Here is a 23,657-nt window from a genome sequence, read left to right on the forward strand (position 1 = left end):
CACACACACACACACACACACACACACACACACACACATGTCCATACATATATATTTTTATACATGGAGAATAAATAGTCAAATGACTTTAAACCTCTTAGGGTTTTCTTTACAGTGGTTATATGGAAAATTATTTGTGCTATAAAAAGTGCTGAGAAGAATTTTTGAGACTACTAAGGCAAGAAATTTTGTCTCTCATATTTGTTTCTTGTCTGTAACCAGTACCTGGATGAAATGTAGCTAGGAAAAGAGAACCCTTGTAAACTAAGGGATTCCATTGATTTACTACTTGAAACATCCTCAAAGTGCCTTTCACATATCTACTCAGACATCTTTATCACCTTGACTTCTTCCTTCTACTTGCTGTCAGATATGTGTATCCATCAGTTGTGATGTTACCTGTACATTGAAGACACTTGATCATTCCTCCCTGTAGCAAGGAGGACACTGACATTCAGCAGCTGTAGTAGCAGCATGCTGGGCACAGCATACCAGTGCTCTGCTTTCCCTGCTCGTGCTTTCTGTTGAAGGTGTTTCCTTTCATATACTTAATTTATTCTTCCTCAGGAGGTTTGTAATTTCTAATGTTGCAGGCTTTGAAACTGTATAGAATTTGAAAGTACAAGTATTTTAAGATATCGAAAGGAAAAGCAATGTTTTTCAGTCAAGATCAGTGAATGTTGACAGGTTGTGATGCAAGCTTGGCTAGAAGCATTAGCTTAGTACCAAAGGCACCAATTGCTCACTGAACCATCTCTTCCAGTGAGATGTCATGTGTTGCTGTCCTGCTCTCTGAGGTTGCCTGTGTATTCACTGCAACGTGCTGCTTAACCATACCAGATACCTGTATTGCCTTGAAATACTGGCAGAAGAGAAGAATTACAGAACAATGTGTACCGTAAGTCCCAGGCTTTTTTCTTTATGTATAGCTTCCCACCAAGAACAAATCAATTATGCATCAGGCTCCGGTGTAGACCTTACCTCAGTCATTGGATAAGAAACAGCTGTCTCATGTGGCATTGTAATACGCTCCTTTTGTTAGAGCCCAGGACTAAAGCCAGTATGGAATTTATTAAAATTGTTTTGTGTTCTAGGAATGCTCTTATACTAACTCTTTGTTACTAGTTTGAGGAACTGGTTCTTGTAGTTTTATATACACTTGCCAAAAGCTGCAATAACTGCAGGATGATTGTAGGATAGTCTGATGTCTCACAGCTCTGTTAGCTATAAACTGCACTAGTCCCTCTTGCATTTTGTCCAGCATTTTGTTTCTCTTTCAGAATAAAATGCACTTCCTTAAGCTAAAGGCAGCTGAACAATTGGCAAAGATACTTCATAGCCCCCTGCCAATTGTTGGCAAGCAAGGAGCAAATGTTTTCCAAAGCACACAAACCAATCAGATATGACATGTGGTTATAGTAGTTATTTAATGTCAAAACACTTTTTTTTTTGCCTTAACAGCTTTTATACCTCATATCACCTTGTGGGTCCCCTCCAGCTAAGAATATTCTGTGCACCTTCCACAGTACTTGAAAAATATCAGCTACTTAAGCCTGTAAGATTCAGGTCAGTGTTGTAGGCCAACATTTTTAGATGGTGAATCCTATGTCTTTATTGGCAAAATCAGCTTTTTCAGCTCACTCAGCCAAAGAAAAGATGTTCCTTGGTGCTGATTTTCCCCTGGAAGTATTTCATTTCAATACATTTGTTATGGGTTGAAAAGAATAAAACAATATAATGTTTTTTTGCACAATTGCTTGGAATTTTGCAGAGGAAAATTGACAGTATGAATACAGCCTTTCTTAACTAGCCACTGTGCTTACAGATACTTCAGAAAAGGGATGCTGTCTTCAGCTGAAATGGTGGCGCTTTGTTCCCAAGATATAAATTACTCTCTTGTGCCAGAATGAGGTGTAGCTGCAGAGTTTGAATAATTCAGCAGGTTTACTACAATGTTTTGCTCAAGAGGAAGTATTTTTGCTTAAACCATAGCATAATGTAGGTGTGTTCATGCTAGGACATTTTAAATAATGTCAGTGCCCGAGTACCACAAGATGTTTCAATAGCTAAACCCATGATTTATCAAAAGTTCTCTTCCCTCAGAGATTAGTAGTTGCTGCTTGCTTTATCCCATAGGGAGGTTTGTTAGGGCCTGAATGCACTGTGGTAATCTAGAATTGTGTACTTCCCCATGTAGTTGTGCCATATTGTGTATTGCAAGGTGGATGTGAGTTTACCAGGAAAGCATATGTTTTCAGGAAATGCTAAACCCTCCATGCAGGTACTCCTGTGGTCATTATGGGTTTTGGTAGTGTTTGAAAGGGGTGTTCCTATCAATCTCTCAATTTTGGAGAGGGCGAAACTTTAGTTTTGAGTTAGTGTCTAAACTGCTGCCTTTCAGACTCACCTCTTCAGACACCGGTTTAATGTCTGGGTTTTTTTGTGATGTGCATACAAGCTGGGGCACCTAGAGCTCTCTTCAGCCTGCAGTGGGAGCTGGGAGACTTCCCTCTACTTCAAAAGCTGAGGTAGTGTGCTGCCTTCCGTGGCTCAAGAGTGATCATCAGGAGGAAGATGCTCAAGTCTGTCAGGACAATTGTAGACATTTTCTATGTTGTAGAACAGCACAGAATTTTTTTCTCTAATTCAGCTTGGTTTGGAGCATCAGGCTGCCTATCAGAGCAAACTTGTGATTTGTGTCTAGACCCAGAGGTTGCCTTTGTGCAGAGCACAGATTCTGCAACTGGCCATTCAAAGGCATACTACAAAGCTGGAAATTATCCCAATGACAAAGAGCTATGTATAAAATAGCTTTCTGATACCTAAGATTATAAACTAGCTTTGTCCTTAACCCTGCCAGATACTGATGGACAAAATACTAATGAGCTTGTATGCATTGTGGAAAAGGGGTAACCTGCTCCATATTAGATATATCAAGTAATACCAGACTTCTAGGTTCAGAAAGTTTCTCTTCAGGGTCTGGAAGGTGGTTGGCAGAGCTACCTGTCTAAGTGCACACAAAAAAATTGATATTCAGAAAACCCCAGAACGGTAACATTCAAATGAGGATTTCCCACCTCTGGAAAATGTGGCTAATATTCTACATTATCTCATGAGCTAGAATTGTGAACTCTCCTAATGTATTTCCTATCTTCTGTGTGTACAGCAGGGTGGAAGAAAATATGAATGAGTATGTTGGTTTCGAGTGGTAGGGGATTTTTAGAGAGAAGGAAGAAGGAGGCAGTAGGTGGGTGAGAAAACATGAGGTGGAGAGAAAAATGTAGCATCTAAATGAAGTGCTGAGTTCTCCAGAGCTGTTGTTACCCATGCTGTTAAGACCAGTAAGTCTAAGGAGAGAAGTCTGACTCTGAACAGTTAGTGTGCTGTGTGACCCTATCACAAGATAATATTCAGCAGCAAATGCTGTGAAGAAAGTGAATGCAACAGCTTCTGTGGGAAAAAATTGGCAGGAAGGCAAGTAGAAGCAGACTGTGAGACATTTCTTACAAACTGTGCTTAGAAACCAATCTGTTCTTCTTTATTGTTCTTTGATGAAGGGATGGATTATAAATGGTACAGACAGCCTTGAGGCCTGTGATAGTACAGTATCTGCAGTTGGAGGCAGAAAACTCTTTTCCAGTTGAGGCTTGAAAACTCTTAATGGTTTTTATGCAAAAAAGGGTAAGAATTAATTTTAAAATTCTGAAAATATCAAAACCTTAGGCTCAAGAGCAAGTTATTTTTTTTATGCAGGAGAAAAGGGATTGAAAGAACAAAATATTAAACATGTTTTTATACTTACCTACATTGCTTATAGTTTGGCTAAGAGAAACGTCTAACTTTGTAAGTTTTAATATGAAAGAGATCTGTATCATCTCTCTGTCCTATTTACATTTTTGATGATGTCTACATAACAGTATATGTGTGTCTAGAAGGATAAAAACTCATGTGTTATGGGAGTGATGTACAAGCTCAGTGCACCAATGAATGGTCCACTCTTGTCCCACTGAGTGCTAAAATCTCTATTAACAGCCCAGACTCATTCCCACGAAGTCAAACGTTTGAACAAAATACGTGGGAGCAGGGTTGGATATCGTGCCACGGGCCTCAAGCACTCCCCATCAGCAGAAGCAGCCCGTGCTCGGGCCGAGCTTTCGCAGTGGCTCCCAGCTGATGAATTCATTCCTGGCTGGAATTGGCCGCTCCGAACCTCCCGGGGCTGGCTCAGCTCTGCCGCCCCCGGCCCAGCAGGCCGGAAAGACCCCGGTTCCAGCGGGTTTGCTCCTGCTGCTTGTCTTTCTCTCTGAAAGAACATCTCGCCTCACTGTGACTTACATCAAATGCAAGGCAAAGAACCTTTGAAAGGATGGAAGCAGGCTGTAACGCGGTGTGATTTTCGCGTGATAAGCGCCTCGTCTCCCCGGCGGGATCAGTAGCTGGGTGACAGGGACACCTGCTGGCAGGGGGACTGCGGCAGCATCCCTGGGAATCCTGCTGCGACGGACTCTCCTTCTGGCAGTGGTTAATGCCTTCATTCCAGCTTCCAAACACCCGTGACTCTTCTTAAATATCTCTGTAAGCCGCGTCGTATCTTGTATTGATTTCTGATTTGGTAGCAGAACTTTTTACTATAAAGAAAGACAACTCTTTAATTGTAAATGTTAAGCTTCATTCAAAAGTTAAATGGGATGTTTGTTCTGGGGCTGATATTACCTTAGATCATGCCAAAAGTTAAAAACTATGTTCTGAGGAAGTGTGGGTTTGTAGAAGAATCTCTCAGATCAATGATAAATTAATGTTAATGCTCAGCATTCGTACAAAATATATACATTAGGGAATATTTTGATTAAAAACACAAATCAGATGTGTAAAATGCATATTTTATGATTGGCATTTCGCAAATGTTACAATGAATATTTTATGTGTAATGTTAGAAAGTTATGCTGTATTAATTCTCTTAAGTAGTGTGTTAAATATAGTTTTATGTTCCAACATAATGTTAAAATAGAAACTCTGCTATGTGAAGGGGTTTTTTTTAGGAATGAGATACTTGCTTCGAGGAATACCTAAATCTTCCAGAAAAAGAGGAATTTATGGTTTTCTTATCAGAAGAAGCTAATTTCTTCAGGCCTTGCTCAGACTCGAAGACAAAGTGGGGATTAAAGGAAATAGTTGACATGCAACAGACAGCGTTTCTTGTTTTAAATAGAACGAATGCATAACCATGAAGGATACATGAATATGCAACAGGCAATTGCTTTTAAGGTTATTCCTTTGTTCACAAGGGATGCTTCTCGTGACTTAGTGTCCGAGAATTCTTTGCTTTTTATTGTCTTGTAATTGTCCTAACTCTAAATTTTATTACTCTAATTGTATTACTATTTTTATAATAATTTTATTATTATTAAACTTTTACAAATTTTAAAAACCAAGTGATTGGCATTTTTCACACAGATATCTTGTGAACAAACATAAAGAAGTCAAATGGTCTGTCATAATAACATAGTTAAATTTCGTGTGTCTTCAATATTTAAAAGTCTTTTGGAGGTATTTTACTTTACTTTTGCAAGCACTGTGCAATCAATGCAGTGTCTCAAACGTAACAAACACGTCTAATATATATGTGTGCTCACCTTTACCTGTCTATGTTTAATTTAAGAAATCACTCCACACTGCTTGACGTGTATGTACTGCTGACGTAACAGGTCACACGGTTGTCTCAAACCTGTGGCAGAGCAAGCTAGTCCTGGTTCCAGGAGTGTTTATAGCAACTCTCTTAAAGCATCACTCTTGTGATTTGAGCAAGAGATGTTATGCAGTAGCTCCTTGCTGACAGAATGACAATTTATTGTAGACTAAAATTATCCCCTGAGAATGCACTTATCTGACTGTATCAAAAAATCTTTCACCTTCTGTCCACAACATTTGATGTCTCTAGCATCATATACCTTCATCCCACAGAGAATCCAAGTTATTACATACTGCCTAAGGGCTGTTCTGACCTTTTTGACTTCTAAACAGTTTTCTACTTTTTTTACTCCTTTGACAATTCAGCAAATGAAATGACAGAGATGGATTTTATTACAGGAGCTTTGACCAAAATTATTTATTGCTTACCTAGTAAACCTGGCCATAAATGTAATTGATTTATAAATCCCACAAAAGCCAAACAGTAGCCAGTGACTGCTTGTAGTGCTGCTGTGTAGAAATTATGTGTATGGAGGGATAACTTTTCTTCTAGCCAAAAGACTGTGTAGGAGTAAAGCAACAATATCTCATGTCCTCTGTGGATCAGGACTATTCTGGACCATTTTTTTTCCCTGGTAGCTCATTCTATATTTTCACTTTCTGTTTTAGTGACTGTTTTCTATTATCTGTTCTAAAAGGATGGCAGAATGGACTTCAGTGTATCAGGAAGGATGGATTGGACTGAGGAGAGGAAGAAGTAATCTCTTGTCTGAGAAAATTGAAAGAAAATGTCTGTGGTACTAGGAAGATAACTTGATAACATGAGTAATATAGACAGAGGTATTGAAGTTCTGACCATCAGAGTGAGATGAAAGGCCAGGTATTGTTGCATATTAATATTTTTCTCCTGAAACTCTTTTGGCTAAATGTAAGTGTGGTCCAGTAACTGTAATTTTTTAAACAAGTTTACCTGTGAAAAATTGTACTGTATAAGGGAAATGGCATTTTACCTGCAAAGTCCAGTTTTGCTCTTGATTTACGGCGTTGAGTACTGGTCTTCAAGTTGCCTAGATCTGCTGAAGTTCTTGTTTGCACAGTGATATTGGGCTACTGCAAATATTAAATGTGTTTTCTGACTTCGGTGCAATTTTTCCATGCAGCAGCACATTGGTAATGAAAACCTGGTTTATCAGCATGGAAGTGGCCATGGGTATTGGGATTTTTTTTCTGTTTGTTATTGGATGTGTGATGTACAGTGTTGCTATTCCTATTCAAATACTGAGTCAGATCACTTTTTTTGTGAAGGTCCACACATTCCACAGAACTGGTTCTGAGCGGGCTATTGCAGAATATAAGTGCAGTAAAACAAAGCCCTCCAGAGAACAATAAAAGGATTTGTCATAAATTGGACGAAATCTTGCATTTATAGTAAAACTGCAATGGAATACTATTTTTGCACTGATACCCAATCTGTTGGTTAGCTTGAGAGCAGGCAGCGCTCGGGTTACCGAGAGGGAAGGCTGAGCAGAGCCCCAGGCGGCGGCAGGGACTGAGCCCAGGGTCGCTGCAGAGCTCTGACAGCTGCTGAGGGACGAGTGAGCTGCTGCTAGAACTGCACCTTCATGCTGCTGTACAACTTGATTTACTTTTTTGGATAGTTTTGGATGGTGGTAAACACTTCTGTGCCCTTGGGTAAACAGTTTTATTTAAGGTCCAGAAATGAAGATGAGGAGCCTCTCCTCCTTTTACTTCTCTCTGTGGTTGCTGTTCACAGCAGTGATAATCAAAGGTGAGAATACTGCTTGCTAGTTAAATGTTGCACTGAAGTTTATTGTATTCTGATGTGATCTTGTGACCTGAGGTACCCCAGCTGTTTAATCTGTTTATTTTAACTTTGTCTCACTGATGCATAGACAAAATTATCATGCACGACCAGAATTGCAGTGCTCTTCGGGAAGTTTGGATTTGATGGGATATCTTTTTAGTCAGGAAGGTTTGCTTTGAACTCTTAATTAGTGCAGGAAGTGGGTGTGAATCACCAGAGATGCACTCCAAAGCACTTGTTCCCTACAAATTGCCACCTGGCACTTGCCGCGAGTCTTGCCAGCGTGTGAGAGACTGGAGCGCTGAAGTGATAATGACTCGAGCAATTGGCCATTTGCAAAAGCAGCGGGTGCTCTGATGAGGCCGATTTCACCCCACAGCCGAAGGGGAGGAAGGCTAAGCCCATCACCAGGACAAATTAACCTTTGTTTAGCAGCAAGCTGGGCTTTGAACCAGATAAGGGAGAAGACCGATAAAAAGCGGATCATGTGAGACCAGCTAATACATTTTATCGTGTATAGTGATATCGGTCCTCTCCATTATCTACTCTTATCCTTTCTTTCTTTTTCTTTCTTCTGTATTTTCTTAAGTGTAATCTTTATACTTTTATATAATTTCATTTCTATAGATAATAACCGATACGACTACGTACCTCTTTCCCATTGCTGGAATTGATGAAACTTTACCATTATATTTTGTAACTTTAGTCAGGGGTTTCCTCTCCTTTGACCGGGGGTAGGGGAATTGAAGTTTGTCATCAAAAGAATGTTCACCGAGAGAGGTCTGATGAGTTTAACATCTAGAGACGGGGAGTAGCCAGAACATTTACGGGCATTACTCCTCCGGAGACGCTTGGTCTGGGAAAAGGTTGATAAGAGAACCAAGGAATGAGGTCCGAACTAGTATCAAAGGCGAAGGGATCGATTACCAATAGAAGATTGAACATTAAGAATTGTGTAATTTAAAAAGAGTGAACGTGAATTTCTTTTGGGTTTTTATGTATAAATAAGTGAAAAGTCTGGTAAAGAACCATGTAGGATGGACTGATTTCCACTGCACAACCCGGGCATGTGTGGATGAAATAATTTCTACTGCATATCCTGCTCAGAATAAAATCCCGCCCAGAATAAAGTAATGCCTAATTCTCTAACATGGAAAAGATATTGATGGAGAGTTTCTGTTTTCCCTGTAGTTTCAGTGACACCACTATTTGCATTAAATAGTTCTAAAATAAACCAGCCATTCATAAATATGGGTATTTATACATAACTCCTAATTCAGTGTTGTTTCACTCTTATCCATCCCAAGGGATCATTTAAGAAGAACCTCAGTTACTCCAACTTCAGGGGTGGGTTGTAACAGAGTGGTCCTGTTGTCCTTGCCCATTGCTTGCAGAAATTTGTGTATCTATGTAAAGAGGCTGCCTGGAGAAACTGTGATGTACAAAACACTATGAAACAGCAAAAGTGTAATTTAAAACCTCAAGTTCCTGTAAATTATCTTTAGTATCTAAGTTTGGATAGCAAGAAACATCACCAAATACATGGTTTGGAAAAGATGTTGGTGTACAGATGTATTCACATATTAAGCAATTGCCAGCTTGTGAAGAAAAGCAGTTCAGATATTTCACAGGTGGTATTTTAAAAAGAAAAAGACTAAATTCTGGAAGTAGCAGGAATCTTACCAGTGCTGCTTTTGGAGACATGCCAAAAGCCATTAGCCTGTAAGTGTAATTTCAGACCTTGCTGACTGGAAGTCATTGGAAAGTCATTGGTAAAATAAAAGTAATTATATTTACTTTCAAAAAATGTAGGAATCGCTCTATACAGAGTTTTTCAGTGGGTGTGAAAAGCTTCAGTTAGCTCTTCACTTGCTCCAGGTGAATGCTGTCTTTATTTGAATAACTTCATCAGGCACTCTTCTGTATCTGAACTAATGATATTCTACCATATATGAATGATAAATATGGTTATAGCAAATACTGCTTGAAGCAGTAGAAAGAAGGTGTTTTCTGATGCTGCTCAGTGCTTAATCTAATGTACTGAACAAGTCCATGTTTTCTAGCTGTAGAATCAGCCAAAGGAAAATATGCTCACATGCTGTTTAATGAACTGTTTGAAGACTACTCCAATGCTCTGAGACCAGTGGAAGACACAGATAAAGTACTGAATGTCACCCTTCAGATCACATTGTCCCAAATTAAAGACATGGTGAGTAAAAGTAGAGTTCTGTTTTTCTAAAAATGTACAGGGATATACTAGATGTAAGCCTTTTGTTTGGATGTAAGCCTTTTGTTTGGAGTAGGAAAAGCAGCCTTCATTTTGTGGTGATGACCTCAGAAATGCTTCCTCACAAGCAAAGAAGAGGGGGTGCCCTGAGGGATTGGGGATGTGTCCTCCAGTTTTTGTACATTCTTCTCTGGTTGCATCATTTAAGGCTTTCATTTTAAGTGTGGAAACTTAGAGCTGCTGAATTTTTAAGACATCTTATGTAGTTAGGTGTTGGTATCACACCCTCTAGGCAACTTTTGTTGAGTTTTAAATACAGCAAATGCTTTTTCTAAGCTGCAATTAATTTCTATGTAAAATCCCTAAAATTAGCCTCCAGTAATTTTTATAAACATGTTTTTTTAGATACACTTTTAAGGCAAAAGAAAATGTGTCTGGTAGGAGAAGGAAAGATTATTTTTGTAACTTCTGAATTATAATTTCAAGGCCTCACCAAGCTCTCAAAGAATTTCTTAGCCTGGATCTGTTAGCTATTTGCTGTTCTGAGGCTTGCAAAAGGAAATTAGGAAGAGCTGGGAGCATTAGATACTGAGATTAAAACTAGGGAAGGTGCTGAGAGATGAAGGTTTGCACAAGTGAAAGTCCAAACCAGTGTACAGTGTATGGGCCTAGATGACTGTCTGAGAATTATTTTGTGGCCTGTTTGTATTCTGGCCTGTTTTGAGCACTACATCAAAGCCATATCACAAATGCTGTCTGTGTCTAAGATGTGATTTTGTCACCTTCAGCTAGAAATATTTCTATATTTTTATGCAGGATGAAAGGAACCAAATTTTGTCAGCTTACTTATGGATTCGACAAAGCTGGTATGATGCATACCTCAGATGGGACAAAGATAAATATGATGGGTTGGATTCTATCAGGATTCCAAGCAATTTGGTTTGGAGACCAGATATTGTCCTATATAACAAGTGAGTGTGGCTGGAGAAAATCAGCTTGCATATCTGAGGGAGGGATAGGGTTAAAGGAGTAACTGGTCTACAGAGTCTGAACTTTCATCTCTACCTTACCTTAGGAAGGGGTATGTTTGTTGTCTTAACATTTGTTGTTGATAATCTAAATATTTTGCAATAAAGCAAATTTTGCAATAGACAAGATCTGAAAATTATGCTACACAACAAAGATTTTCTGAATTTCTCTGCACTGGAAATTGATACCCTGGCTGTCTGAGATGCTTTCTGCTGAGACTCCTAGAGAACTCTGGAAGATTGTCCACAAAAAGATGATACATAAAGGCTGCACTCCTTGTCTGCTCTGCCAGGCCAATAATGACCTGCAGACTGTTTTCGTCTTTTAATGGACTCTTATCCTACTGTGTTCTGTTTGAAGGCAATTTTGAAGGAGCTATGGCCAACAAATACAACATAATTTAGCAGCACTGTTGTTTGGCATTCATGGGCATTCATACCTATAAATAATGGTTAATAGTAAGTTCCTACTACAAGTCAGTGTAAATATGATTTCAGAAGCACGCTTTTAATGGTATGAAAGGAGGGTCTTCCCCATTGCCCACCTTCTCTGGCCCTCACCCTTAAGTTTTTGTCTGTCAATCCTGATTGCCATTTTTCTGTCTTTTAGGGCTGATGATGACTTTTCAGAACCAGTAAATACAAACGTAGTGCTGAGATATGATGGAAAAATCACTTGGGATGCACCTGCTATCACAAAGAGCTCTTGTGTAGTGGATGTGTCATATTTTCCTTTTGACAGCCAGCAGTGCAACCTTACCTTTGGGTCCTGGACCTATAATGGTAATCAGGTGGACCTCATCAATTCTCTTGATAGTGGTGACCTCTCTGACTTCATAGAAGATGTGGAATGGGAGATTCATGGTATGCCAGCAGTTAAGAATGTTATCACTTATGGCTGCTGCTCTGAGCCTTATCCAGATGTGACCTTCACGCTAATTTTGAAAAGGAAGTCCTCTTTCTACATATTTAATCTGTTGCTTCCCTGCATTTTGATCTCTTTCCTGGCCCCACTGGGATTCTATCTCCCTGCAGACTCTGGTGAGAAAGTGTCTCTGGGTGTTACAGTTCTTCTTGCTCTGACTGTGTTCCAGCTGATGGTTGCAGAGATCATGCCCCCATCTGAAAATGTACCTTTGATAGGTGAGCTTTACACATTTTGTCTTTAAGCATGACTTATTAATAGCAGGGCTGTATGTCAGGGAATCTTCAAGTAATTTATGATTTCCGGGAAGATAAATTCTCTACATTTTTGAAACATAGTAAAATACTTAAAATATGTGTGGAATCTGTATAGGTATGCTGCAGTTTTTAGAAGTTATTTGTGTTTATTTTAAGTTATACATTAACTAGCTGTTTTATATTTATTAAATACAGTTAGATATTTTGAATTATGCTATCACATCTTGAGATAAAGCTAGTAATGGAAAACAATTTTAGAACTAACACATGAAGTACAATCAAAAGCTATAAGCAGAAGGTCAGACTGTTTTAAGATATGTTTCTGTCACATCCAGATGGTTGGATGGCCTGGCTGGCATACTCACAGTTGACTTAATATCTGACAATTGCAACATTGGGTTATAGGTCTTGGGAATTCATTATGCTGAAATTTAATTTATGTCTGGGAGTTCAGGAAAGTTCATGTGCAATGAAAGGAACCTAGCTCAGTCTGTTTTCTCTATTCCCACTCTCTCCCTTGCCATCCATTCCAATCCCTTTGAAACTGAGCTCATGTCACACTTGTCTGTGGCATGTCCTGCCTGTGTCTTTGTTATTCTCCTGCAGAGGCTGCAGAGCAGGGATGGGAGCTGCCTCTCTGCGTAGGTTGGTTGGATGCTCAGCTGTGTACTTCAGTTGCCAAAAGCAAGGGCAGAGGAGCACAGCTTGTATTCTGTTCAGCTCTGTGCTCTGACCTCAGAGCTGGCAGCACACTGGTTGTGGACACCAGCAAAGTCTGCCTATTCACTGACATGTTTGAGTGTGAAAGCATGGATCTGCTGGTGTGGGTGCATCAATAGCTCAAACAAAGTCTGATCATCACACATAATACTTGAGGAAATGGGATTTCCAAGGTGCCATGTGAAGCCATTGGCATGGGGATTTTGCAGATACTATGAAAAGAGCAAGACTATTGAAAAACATTTTTGATCTGATTTCTGAATGGATGTGTTTCAAAATAATCAGAGGTTTTAACTTGCAAATATTTACCATGCGAATACAGTAGTCACATACTCATCTGATAAAGACATGCCAGTAATGAGTATGAGATTTTATCTTAATGGCTTTTATCTTTGTTTTTAAATGGTGAATTCTGATCTAAGAAATTAAGGTGATTAAAGTTTTATTTCACTTGCATTTATGCTTAACACTATGTTGTCACACTGTTACTTGTTATTATTTTTTTTATTAGAGTAACATCTTTAATATAATTTTATTTTGTGTTCTAGGGAAGTACTACATAGCAACTATGACCATGATCACAGCTTCCACTGCATTGACAATCATTATAATGAATCTCCATCATTGTGGCTCAGAAGCAAAGCCTGTTCCACAGTGGGCCAAGGTGGTTATTTTGGACTATATGTCAAAAATCTTTTTTGTTTATGATGTGGGTGAAAATTGCACAAGTCCGAAAAGAGAGAAGGAAGAAGAATGTAGATTAGAGGGGGATGATGGGTGTCAGAGGAAGCACAAAGAGGTAAGGAGTCCTCTTTCCACTAGGAATGATGACTACAATCTCAAGGAGAAGCTCAATGGAAATTGGAATAAAAGTTATGGAGTTCATGGTGAAAATGTTAATTGCTGTTCGTGTTACAAAATGCTAATTAAAAATATTGAGTATATTGCTAATTGTGTTAGAGACCATAAAGCTAACCGGGCCAAAGGGATTGAGTGGAAAAAAGTTGCAAAAGTGATGGACAGGTTTTTCATGTGGATTTTCTTTATCATGGTGTTTTTTATGAGTGTGCTGATCATTGGGAAAGCTGCTTAACTGAAAATTAATATGTTCCTTTTGTAAATCTAAATATTCTATGTTAGTTTGTTTAGGAAGAGTTCTGTGATAGGGGTGCTTTTGAGATCTTTGTCTTGCATTCTATAACAATAAACAAATTGATTCTGTAAGCTGTGACAGTGAGTTGAGACATTGGAAAACTGAGGACTTTGCTGGAAACTGTCCTTGCCTTTTAGTATGGGTGTGCTGACAAGGTTGCAGGACAAGCAGTCAGTGTTCCACCTTGGTGGGTGGTGGCCATGGGCCATGACTTCAGGCTGTCTGGGCCAGAGCATTGCAGCAGTGGAGCAGACAGCCTAGCAGGGAGTTGTGTATTCACAGAGCTGCATCTCTGCACCTTGCAATTTGATCAGCCCTTTCTCTCTTCCAGGCAAAAAGAAAAAAAAAAAGAAAATAAAAGAAAAAAAAAAGAGTATTTGTGAAATGGTGATATTTTCTGGAGGCCATCCCTTCATGGCATTGCCTTTTTCTCTTTTGTTTTAGCTTGACTTGATAACTTACAGTTTTTGTTTCGGCTCGCTGATCACTGCTCATTTCATAGGCTCTACATGCAGTGCCTTTAGCTTCTAATATGGTTGAGCTTATTGAATATGATCTTCCTCTTAATAATTTTCTGCTGCAGACCATGTATTGTCACCATGGCTCATGTAAGCCAGATTCCCAGGATTTCTTCCCCACTGAGTCAGAGGGCCTCTTTTCAATCCTTTCTCTTGAGCCTAATAATAGGAAGAACTTCTGTCCTTCCTACATGTCTCATTGCCCTGGGCATTTGTTCAAGATGTGCCTTCAAATGCTACTTGAGACTGCTAAAATAGGAGGCTGTGACTTCTGTCTTCTCTCACTGCATTTACCTGCCAGTGGTCACTCTTTGTGTCCCTTGTTCACTCTTACAAGCTCTTTAATATTTAAATTTTAAACAGTTTACAGGAATGCCAAGGTTGCTCTGTGCATTACTTAGCATAAAACCATGATTTACAGACTCTTTAAAGTAGTGCCATAATCAACACTCCTTGTTCAACACCTTAGTTCTTATATATATGGGAAAATGTTTGTTTTCCAAACCAAAACCCCTGCTTCTCTCTGTTAATTTCTCTTAACCCTCTCAGACTGAGAGAGCTCTGGAGGATGTGAGAAACCAGTACCTTGGGCATGCCCATGGCAAAGAAATTGCTTTTGCAAGGCACCCTGAACTTTGAAACCATGATATTCTAGATGCAGTGGGAGAGGCAGAATGGCATTGTAATGGATCTCAGTGAAAAGTTCATGTGATAAAACTAATTTTCATAATTGTTGCAGTCAATAGGAGCATACCTGTGAATCAGTAACTTAAAAGCAAGGAGCTAAACTGGTAAATTGATGCAGTTGTTATGCCCAAATTTATTAGAAGAAAGAGAATTGTTCTTTTTATTTTGATGATGTAAATGATGCATGGCAGGTTTTCTTTTGTGTGGAATAATTAACACTGTAAACTTATCTGGATTCTCATACATAATGCAAGCCTTAAGTCCAGGTTTTAATGTAAAGCTAAACTGGGTGTCTAGCCAAGAATAAACTCAGTACGTGGAAAAAGTCTCAAGTGTGTTCCCTGTATATTATCAGTTCCCACTCAACCAGGGTAAATTTGAGTAGCCTCTTTAGAAGACAAGCTGTTCATTTTCATTCACTGTGCAAAAAACTGATGCATCCATTTGCCACATAGTTCAGGGTTTGGCACTTACACTGCCTGCTTGAGGAAACTGGTTTGCTCTTTGTTGTGGAAAAAATTATTGTCTGTAAAGCTGAGGGAGTAAGGTATTTAAAGATGGGGTAAAATATTTAGAACGTGAGTCTTCATCATGGAAAACTGATGACCAAGGGTTTGTTTAAGGCTTATGGGTGGCATAAAGAGCGACTGTTCACAGTCCCTTACAATATAGGAGCAGGGTACATGAAATGTACACAGTGTGTGGCAGAGTCTGTACAACATGTGATAAGGCTGAAGAGCTCTTTGCAACAGGATTGGTGAATGACAAAAGATTATATGGACTTCAAGACTTAAGGGGAAAATAAAAGAAAAATCTATTAGCATGCTTCTAAATACAGTCACCAAGTATTTAAAGGATGAGCACTATTGTAGGGATTCATGATGATTAATGACTACATGTTCTTCAGTGCTCTTCATCCCACTGGTGGCACCCACTGGAGGTAGCTTCAAGATTTAGACAGCCCTTTAGTCTGATTCAGAATATCTTTCTTAGAAACTCAGATTTTGTCCATGTTGCTCTGTTCAAAACAAACTGCTGCAGTTGTGGGCTTTCCATGTGTAAGGGAAAGTTTGCAGTCATAGGTAAATTGTGGGCCTCTGTCATGCTGGTGCCTTTCAGTATTCTGCATGCTTGGATGATGATGTTGAAATCATGCTTTTCAATTCCACAATACTTTTTATGTGAAGATATGAGGGTATAAGAAATACCTTCCTTGCAAGAATATGATTTGAAAAATAGTTCTCGTGATTCAAACTTATTAAATATTAAATTTGCTTTTAAATTTTTATCTTTTTCTTTGGATCACCAGACATTCTCAAGTGTTTCTTTCACCCTTTATTTACATTTGGTGATTTTTCTTGATCTTGTAAGAAAGACGTTTCAATTTTTAGTTCATAAGAGCCCTGGATTGGATAAAGATTGTAAGTAGCAAATGATGAGCTCCAGTAGAAGCTGGTTCCTGAATTTTTGTGATGCTAGGACCTTTGAGTCATGTCTCTGGACTTGATCATCATCCAGAGTAAAAAACATGATGTGGCACTGCATGCCATGATTCTGGTGACAGGGCTGACACAAGGCCCATGCTATTGCCACGCAAGGGCCACCTGGTTTAAAGCTAGCTCAGGAATTTCTGACTAAACTGTAGGGACAATGGTTAGGTCCTAATGTTTGCAGAATCACAGAAGCATTTAGATTGGAAAAGACCTCTGAGATCATCATGTAATGTCCAGTTGTTTCTTGAATACCTCCAGAGATTGTGACTGCACCTGGGCAGTTCATGCCAACCCTTTACATGAAGAAATTTCATCAAGAAGAAATTTGTTTTAAATCAGTCTCGTGTGTGACTAGGCAGAATTGTACATGACAGCTGTAGTGCTGAGTGAGACAGAACTGTTTAATTCTATCTGTCTTGGTCTCTTCCTCTTTCCTTTGTGTGCTTCGTGCTTAGATCCAGTAATCTTTGAGGAAGATGAAATCCAGAAATTATTAATAACTATGATTCTAGTAATGGAAAATTAGCTATTTATACACTGGGTAACTCTGTTTACCATGAAGGCAGCAGGGTGGCTTTCTATTTACTGAGGAAGACAATGATGCTGTAAAAATAGTGGTTTAGATCTGTGTGCTGCAGAGGCCTTCGAGGGATGAGCTGACAGATTCTTTTGTTGTACCATCTCTTGGCAGAGAGATCACCTCTCCTTTCTTGTACTGAGTCATTGCAGTGTTGAAATGAGGAAAAATAGAAACTGTCTCTTGTGATGCCTTCACTGCTCTTTGCACAAGAAGAATTACAGAGCTGAAGTGTAATGGGTGTTGGGATGTTGAATTATCAACAGTGCAGAAAGGTAAAAGATGGTCTTTCCTAACCTAGGAAATCTATTTGTGTTCATGGAAATTGAAGCAAGAGGGCTCAGACTAAACAAAAAAGGATCACCCTGAACAATAAATGATATTCTGAGAGAGAAGAGGTTTTTCCCATGCTTCAGGAATTCAGATGTCACATTCTAAGCATCTACGTATTTTGTCCACTGGTTAGCAAAGCTTGGTTCTCTGACACTGACAGGATTATGATATGTGTCTCAGAGTCATTTCTCAAGAGGTGCAGGAGTGTGGCAAGAATTTCTGATTGCTCACCAGTCCAATTTGAGAAGCTGAAGACCTGAGTATGATTGTTTTGGAGACAGGAAAAGAAGACTATGGGGTGAAAGGCAACTCCTCTCATTCTGTTTACAAAACTGTGAAGAATCCATCTTTTCTTACAAACTTCTGTTATTCATGGAATAAAAGAATATATTGACTCTTGTTTTCTTTCTTAGCATGTTTTCATCAGTGACAATATATAGGACTAAAGATGACCTCTGTAGTTTGTGTGCAGCCATCTCCTTTGTACTTGCAGGCAGAGTGAGTGACTTAGAGCTCAATTAAAGGAGGGGAGCAAGCTGAACATCTATTTTCTCACTGTTCTCTGAAGTCTACTAAAAAGGAGAAATCTTTCTTTGTTAGACACAAGTCCAACTCTGTGGGAGGGACACAGAAGGCAGTGAAGGTGTTTGTATCTACTTTGTGCTGTGCAAATTAGGGCTTAGCTGTCTCCAGGCACTTTTTAAGAACTCCATTTTACCTTTGCAGTAAGGAATAACAGAGATAGCAAGTACCTAGCTCACTTTTGTTTTTATGTCTGTCTTTCTAAACAAGTTGGTATATTTGATTCCTAGTCTGCAGGCCTCAGACCACTGAAGATCTGCAATTCAAGTAGGGTTTTTATTCTACTTTATGGAGACATTTATTTAAAAGGTGATCTAATACTAACTTTTAAGTAACCCATCTAGGACTATGGATTTTTCTGGGGAGCAGATATTGTTGTTTTTTTCATCTACCATTATCATGTTCTGTGTCTTGACATTCACACAGATGCTCACAACAAATCTTTATCTCTATTTTAAAAGAACTTGAAACAGATTTTCGTAGTCATTCTTTTTATTCATATCATTCTTCACTGAACAAAATTTTATCTATGGTGTTGGGAGTGCTGGAGAGACTGCACACCACAGTCTTTCCTACATTTCACTTCCATTTGAAGAACGCACTAGTTTTGGTTAATTTAAATGCAATGCCAGAGATGGCAAAAGAACAGTGGAGCACAAAATCACATACTTTTAAAAAAATTACTTAAACTTAACCCAGATTATTGTAGGCAGAGCATTTCATTGAACAGAATTATTAAACTGGATTCACTGGGTATTTGCTTATGTGTCTGTCCCCACTAACAGACAACTTGATTAATAGTGGTCTTAAATACTGTACAATCACATCATATTCTGGTTTTGCTTGCTTTTGAGTTCTCTATTAGCAAACTTAACAAGTTAGCAGGAAGTTTTTTGAGAAAATATAATATGAAAAAATAAAGAATGATAGTGTCATTAATGCACACATCTGCGTGCTTCTGTTGTTAGTATGCCATAGATAAGTAATAGATCTGGCTCTTCTAATAATTCTGTATTTTCAGTTCTAGCTGAGACTACCAAGCTCTCATGACATTTCAGTGACAAGAGTGCCTTTTGTTAATGCTACACTGCAGCAAAAGCATACCCTAACAATAAAATCAAATAAATGGTAAAGTCATCTGGAGTAATCTCCAGCAGTTAGAAAAGACCTTTACAGAGAAATCATTTGGCTAGAATGTGGAGTCTGTGTTGAATCGGGATGAAAGTGTTGGTTTGACTTCCATAGAGCCACAATTGGTTAGAAGACGGTAGCAGACACAGCTGTGTTGCAAAATAATGCTACATAATGTTAGCAAAATGAAGAAGAGGAAAGAGATGGGAAAAGTTAACTAAACATGAAGTGAAAAATATAAAATTACTGAGGTTATTGTTCAGCAGCTGTGAGTTCACTAGAGCATGTTCAAGCTGTGGGATAGCTACTTTAATTTTACATGTCTCATTCACTGGCCAGCCTGTGTCCAGGGTGGACTGCTAGCAATCCTGGGGCTGCATTACAGCAGTGGGTCTGTTGTGGGGTAGGGGGTGGTTGTCTCAGTCAAGGACAAGGGTGCCAGCTCACCCTGAATCATGATGAGGTGTCCAAGCCTTCACTGGCTTGATGGATTGGTGGGACCCTGAGGACCCACAGTCATCCCATACTGGTAAAGCAGATCTACTTCATCTCTCTGCTCAGTTCCTAAAAGTAAGTGTCTGGTGGCCTTCAGTATGAAAATTGTCACTTCTACAGTCTGGAAGGTTGGCTTTCTCTGGGCTGTTCTATAGCACTAAGTTATTTCTGGCACCATGATTATTCAAATAATTTTCTGTCCAGCTCACCCACTTTCTCACAGAAAGCTGGTAGCTTCCTCCACAGGAGGCCTGACATGGTTCATAGCTGTTATAGGTGTATTTTCCTGTCCTGCAGGTTATGCCTACCTTTGATTAGCAATTTAATATTCTAGATGAATGCCAGCAACATATCTGTGGTGAATTAAACTTCTGTTGCCTTTATCTACTGATTTTAACATAGCTGAAAACAGAATGGTGGTCACAAGATAATCTCTTTCCTCATAGTTAAAGGATGAAAGTTTATGAAAAACTTTATGAAAAAGGCTTAACACTAACATCCCAAACCCAAGGGTGAACTGGCTTCTTACTCCCTCACTCTGAAACAGTAGTGGAGTGCAAAGGACCTCAGGGGTTTGCTGCTCAGGTATGGGCAAAACGTAGTCACCTTCAGGTACAGTGTCTCCGTTCTGCTTTGGAATGCCATGTTCACCACCCTGCAGAGGTTGTTTGATCTGCAACAAAGAGCATTCTCAACACCTTGGTTCAAAGTGGTCTGGGCTGGATAAGTGTGTTATTTGGGACAGCACCCTTGAGCTGCATTAATGCCTCAGCAGTGCTTCAAGTCAGCAAGTTTTTTGTCTTCTAGATTCCTTGTGCCAGCAAGTTTTGGGACCCTAGATTCCTAAGGCACCAGCAGCAAACCAGTCTGGGGGTCCTGCCCTCAGGGTAATGGTAGAGAGGTGAAGGGTGTTGGAAGGAATAAGTCCAGGGCCCAAGGGTCTCCGCTGTGAAAGCAGCTTGCAAAAATTCCTTCTGAGGAGTTAGTTCCTCATCTAAATCCTGAGACCTCTAGGGGTCATACAAGTACTGTTTGAGTTGCCGGGGTGCTTCAAGGCCATGCTTGTAGGCAATTAAAAAAAAAAACAAACAACAAAAAAAAGCCACTCTTAACCCTAAATGTGCTGTTTTCTCCAAGGCGCAACAAGTGATGCAGCCTTGTTAGCACAGCCGCTCCTGTAAATCCTTTATGAAGGACTAAGTAAATTAAAAATTCTATCTTATGGGTAAGCACAAAGATTGCTATTCTGAAAAGTTGTTTCACTACTTCCTGAGAAGGTGTGATTTTATTTATAGTGTGATTCAGGGGTGAACAATCTTCGGAAGAGATCTGATTTCAGGTAGGCTGTTAGTCCTTGAAGTACTGCAGGCTGAAGCTTTCATGAGCAGTGGGGGTTGGTCCCTACACTTGATCAGAATAGTATAGTATATTGCTGGGACCAAGAGAAAATGCCTGCTGGAGGCATTTGGAGCTATGACAGGAGGAACATGAGCCCTTGACCAGGTTGTGGAGGTAATTTTCTCCATAAGAGCCCTCAGAAAGCTGGTATCTAGAAAAGGGTGGCTGACACCCCAGAGCTTTGGCTGCTGCTGAACAGTGATTTACTGCATCAAGTCTGTCTCTCCAACATTCCCCTTGCCAAGGAAGCTGGAGCAGGGCATGATTTTGGGAAAGGACACAGCCAGGACAGCTGACCTACTGATCAAAGGGTATTCCATAATGTAAGACATCTGCTTATCTATAAATGTTATGAGAAAGGAGGAAGGGAGGGTGGTGGTAGGGAGGGAGTGGGGAATTTTTCTTCCATAGCAACTGCTATGTGTACTGAAGCCCTACTTCCCAGGAAGAAGCTGGACACCATCTCCTGATGGGAAGTAGAGAATAAATCTTTTTGTTCCCTTTGCTTCCATGCACAGCCTTTGCTTTTGCTTTATTAATCTGCCTTTATCCTGATTCATGAGGGGTTTTTTTTCCACTTCATTTTCTCCCTCCCTGTTCTGCTGAAGAAGGGAATGGTAAGAGTGACTTAGTGGGCACTTGGTGTCCAGTGAGGGTCAACCCACCATACCAACTTAAACTTTCACTGGTGCATCAGATTGTCATCCTCTGGAGAATTCCTGAAGTGCAACTGCTTCTGTGAGTTAATAGATGTAATAAGACTGTCTTGAAGGTAATTTGGTCCAATTCAAGAGACCCAGAACATTCAAACTGCTGCCTGGGCCTGGTTTATACTCTAACCTTCCCCCATGACACTGTTTCCATTGTAGCTGCTTTTGAGCTTCGTAGGTGGTCCTCTTGAGCTCAGCCAGGCAGGTGACTCCTTCCCCTTCCCTCTTCATCCCGGAGGGACTCATGCCTGAAGCTCTCCCTGACATGGCAGAGGGGAGGAGGCAGTGCTGCCAGAGCCATTACACACTGAGCAGGCAGAATGGCTGCAGACACCGCCAGACCCTGTCATCAGTCGAGCTGTATTTGCTGGAATGCTGACATGACCTGCTTGGGGGGAAGGACTTCATCTTGTGCAGCAGCAAAGCATCAGTCACTGTTCACTTCCACTGTGCTGCCGCTGTGACTGTTACATTGCTCTCCTGTAACTTGTATTTTCTTTAAAAACTAGCTGGAACAAGAAGATAAATGTTAATCAGACCTGTATCAATATTGCCTTAAATCCATTAAATACACAAAGACCTGCCTATTGAGAAGGAACATGGCACAATCACTGATTTCAGAAATTTCTGTCTGTACCAGAAATCAGAAAAGTTACAAGCAATTAACTCAAAAAAAAGGAAACCTTGTGGAGATGCAGCGGGACCTTAAAGTGCAGGTTTTACACATAGGTAATGGGGCTTTATATAGACTGGAGAGAGCCAATGGGCAGATCTGCAGTGGTGTGATATCTAGTTTTAATGAGATGCTTGTTTAAAGATGAGGCAGCAAAGTATTATTATAGCTCTGGGCCATGGTCCTGCTGCTGCTTGTCTTGCTGTGACTGAGGCCTGCTCTTGCGGCTTGTATATCAGCAAGCAAACTATATTTTTTTCTTTAGCAGAATATATGAATAAATTGCTCTAGATGGGGTGAATACAAGAACAGAATGATACTTTTTTTTTTATTGCCTGCTTCACTGTGTTTAGTCGGGGTGCTTAGCTAGGACACTGTGTTTTGGTAGTGATTTCCCAATTCCTTTTGCATAATGACTGTAGCTGGTTTTTCTTTCAAAATTAAGCATCTCAACAAGTTTAGAGATGGCATTTGTAGAAGTAGAGCATTGTTCTAGAATAGCTGCTTTGGTTAAGTTCTGTGTCCTGCTGAGGTGCTTCATGCCCTGGTAGCAGGACCACCACTTTGGAATTTTCCCACAAGCGTGGCAGGATTTCCTACAGCTCTGCAGTTCTCAGTGTCGACCCTTCAGGTGCACCCAGGCATTACTTCTGAATAAAGAAACACAGGCAATTTCTATTGCAGAGATAAAGATTTCTCTTAAAAGGGATTAAATCTGTAGGGAAAGGGAATAGAGACTTCATTTTGTCCAGGAAGAGCTGTGGTGGGGAGCGTATGTTGAGCAAAACAGAGCTTTGTAAGAATTTTCTGACTTTTCACCTGGTATGTGAGCCTCCCCTCTTTATTGCTCCTATGGATCATGGTGTCTCACTGTAAGTAAGATCTCTCCAAAGAGCAGCTTTATCTATACCAGGTAATTCACCTAATTGCATGCTATTGAAAGAAAAGGGGTTTATTCTGGTAGGGAGCTAGAAGTTCCAAGGTTCATGGCAAAACTAAGAGAAAAAGTATCTTATCAAGGATCTATACAATCACTGGTAGTTTGCTTTTGTTCTCTTAAATACTGTCCAGTAACTCTGGATCCCATGTGAAATAAATGTGTTTACTTTTATGACCTCAGTATACAACAACTGATGTTTTGCATACCTCTTCTGAGATCAATGCTAATTCCTTTTGCTGCTGTTGGTGGATGTTGCACAGCCTCACTTCTGTCTCAGCTTTTTTGCTTTCAACCTTG

The 23,657-nt window shown here is 39.8% G+C and overlaps 1 protein-coding gene across 2 annotated transcripts; it reads left to right on the plus strand.

Annotated features, from left to right (window-relative positions):
- Window positions 1-4,219: 4,219 nt before the first annotated feature.
- On the plus strand, window positions 4,220-15,353 carry CHRNA9 (cholinergic receptor nicotinic alpha 9 subunit). Of its 2 annotated transcripts, XM_072928098.1 has the most exons (6): window positions 4,220-4,575; window positions 6,387-6,568; window positions 9,577-9,722; window positions 10,557-10,711; window positions 11,379-11,911; window positions 13,219-15,353. In XM_072928098.1, exons 3-6 carry the CDS (start codon window positions 9,609-9,611, stop codon window positions 13,761-13,763), a joined length of 1,347 nt encoding a protein of 448 aa, XP_072784199.1. In that variant the 5' UTR covers window positions 4,220-4,575; window positions 6,387-6,568; window positions 9,577-9,608; the 3' UTR covers window positions 13,764-15,353. The 2 variants fall into 2 exon arrangements, with proteins under 2 accessions (XP_072784199.1, XP_002187870.5); XM_002187834.5 differs by lacking the exons at window positions 4,220-4,575; window positions 6,387-6,568 and adding an exon at window positions 7,081-7,477.
- Window positions 15,354-23,657: the final 8,304 nt, after the last annotated feature.

The sequence above is a fragment of the Taeniopygia guttata genome, chromosome 4, assembly GCF_048771995.1.
Source record: "Taeniopygia guttata chromosome 4, bTaeGut7.mat, whole genome shotgun sequence".
In the NCBI taxonomy this organism is placed as follows: Eukaryota; Metazoa; Chordata; class Aves; order Passeriformes; family Estrildidae; genus Taeniopygia; species Taeniopygia guttata.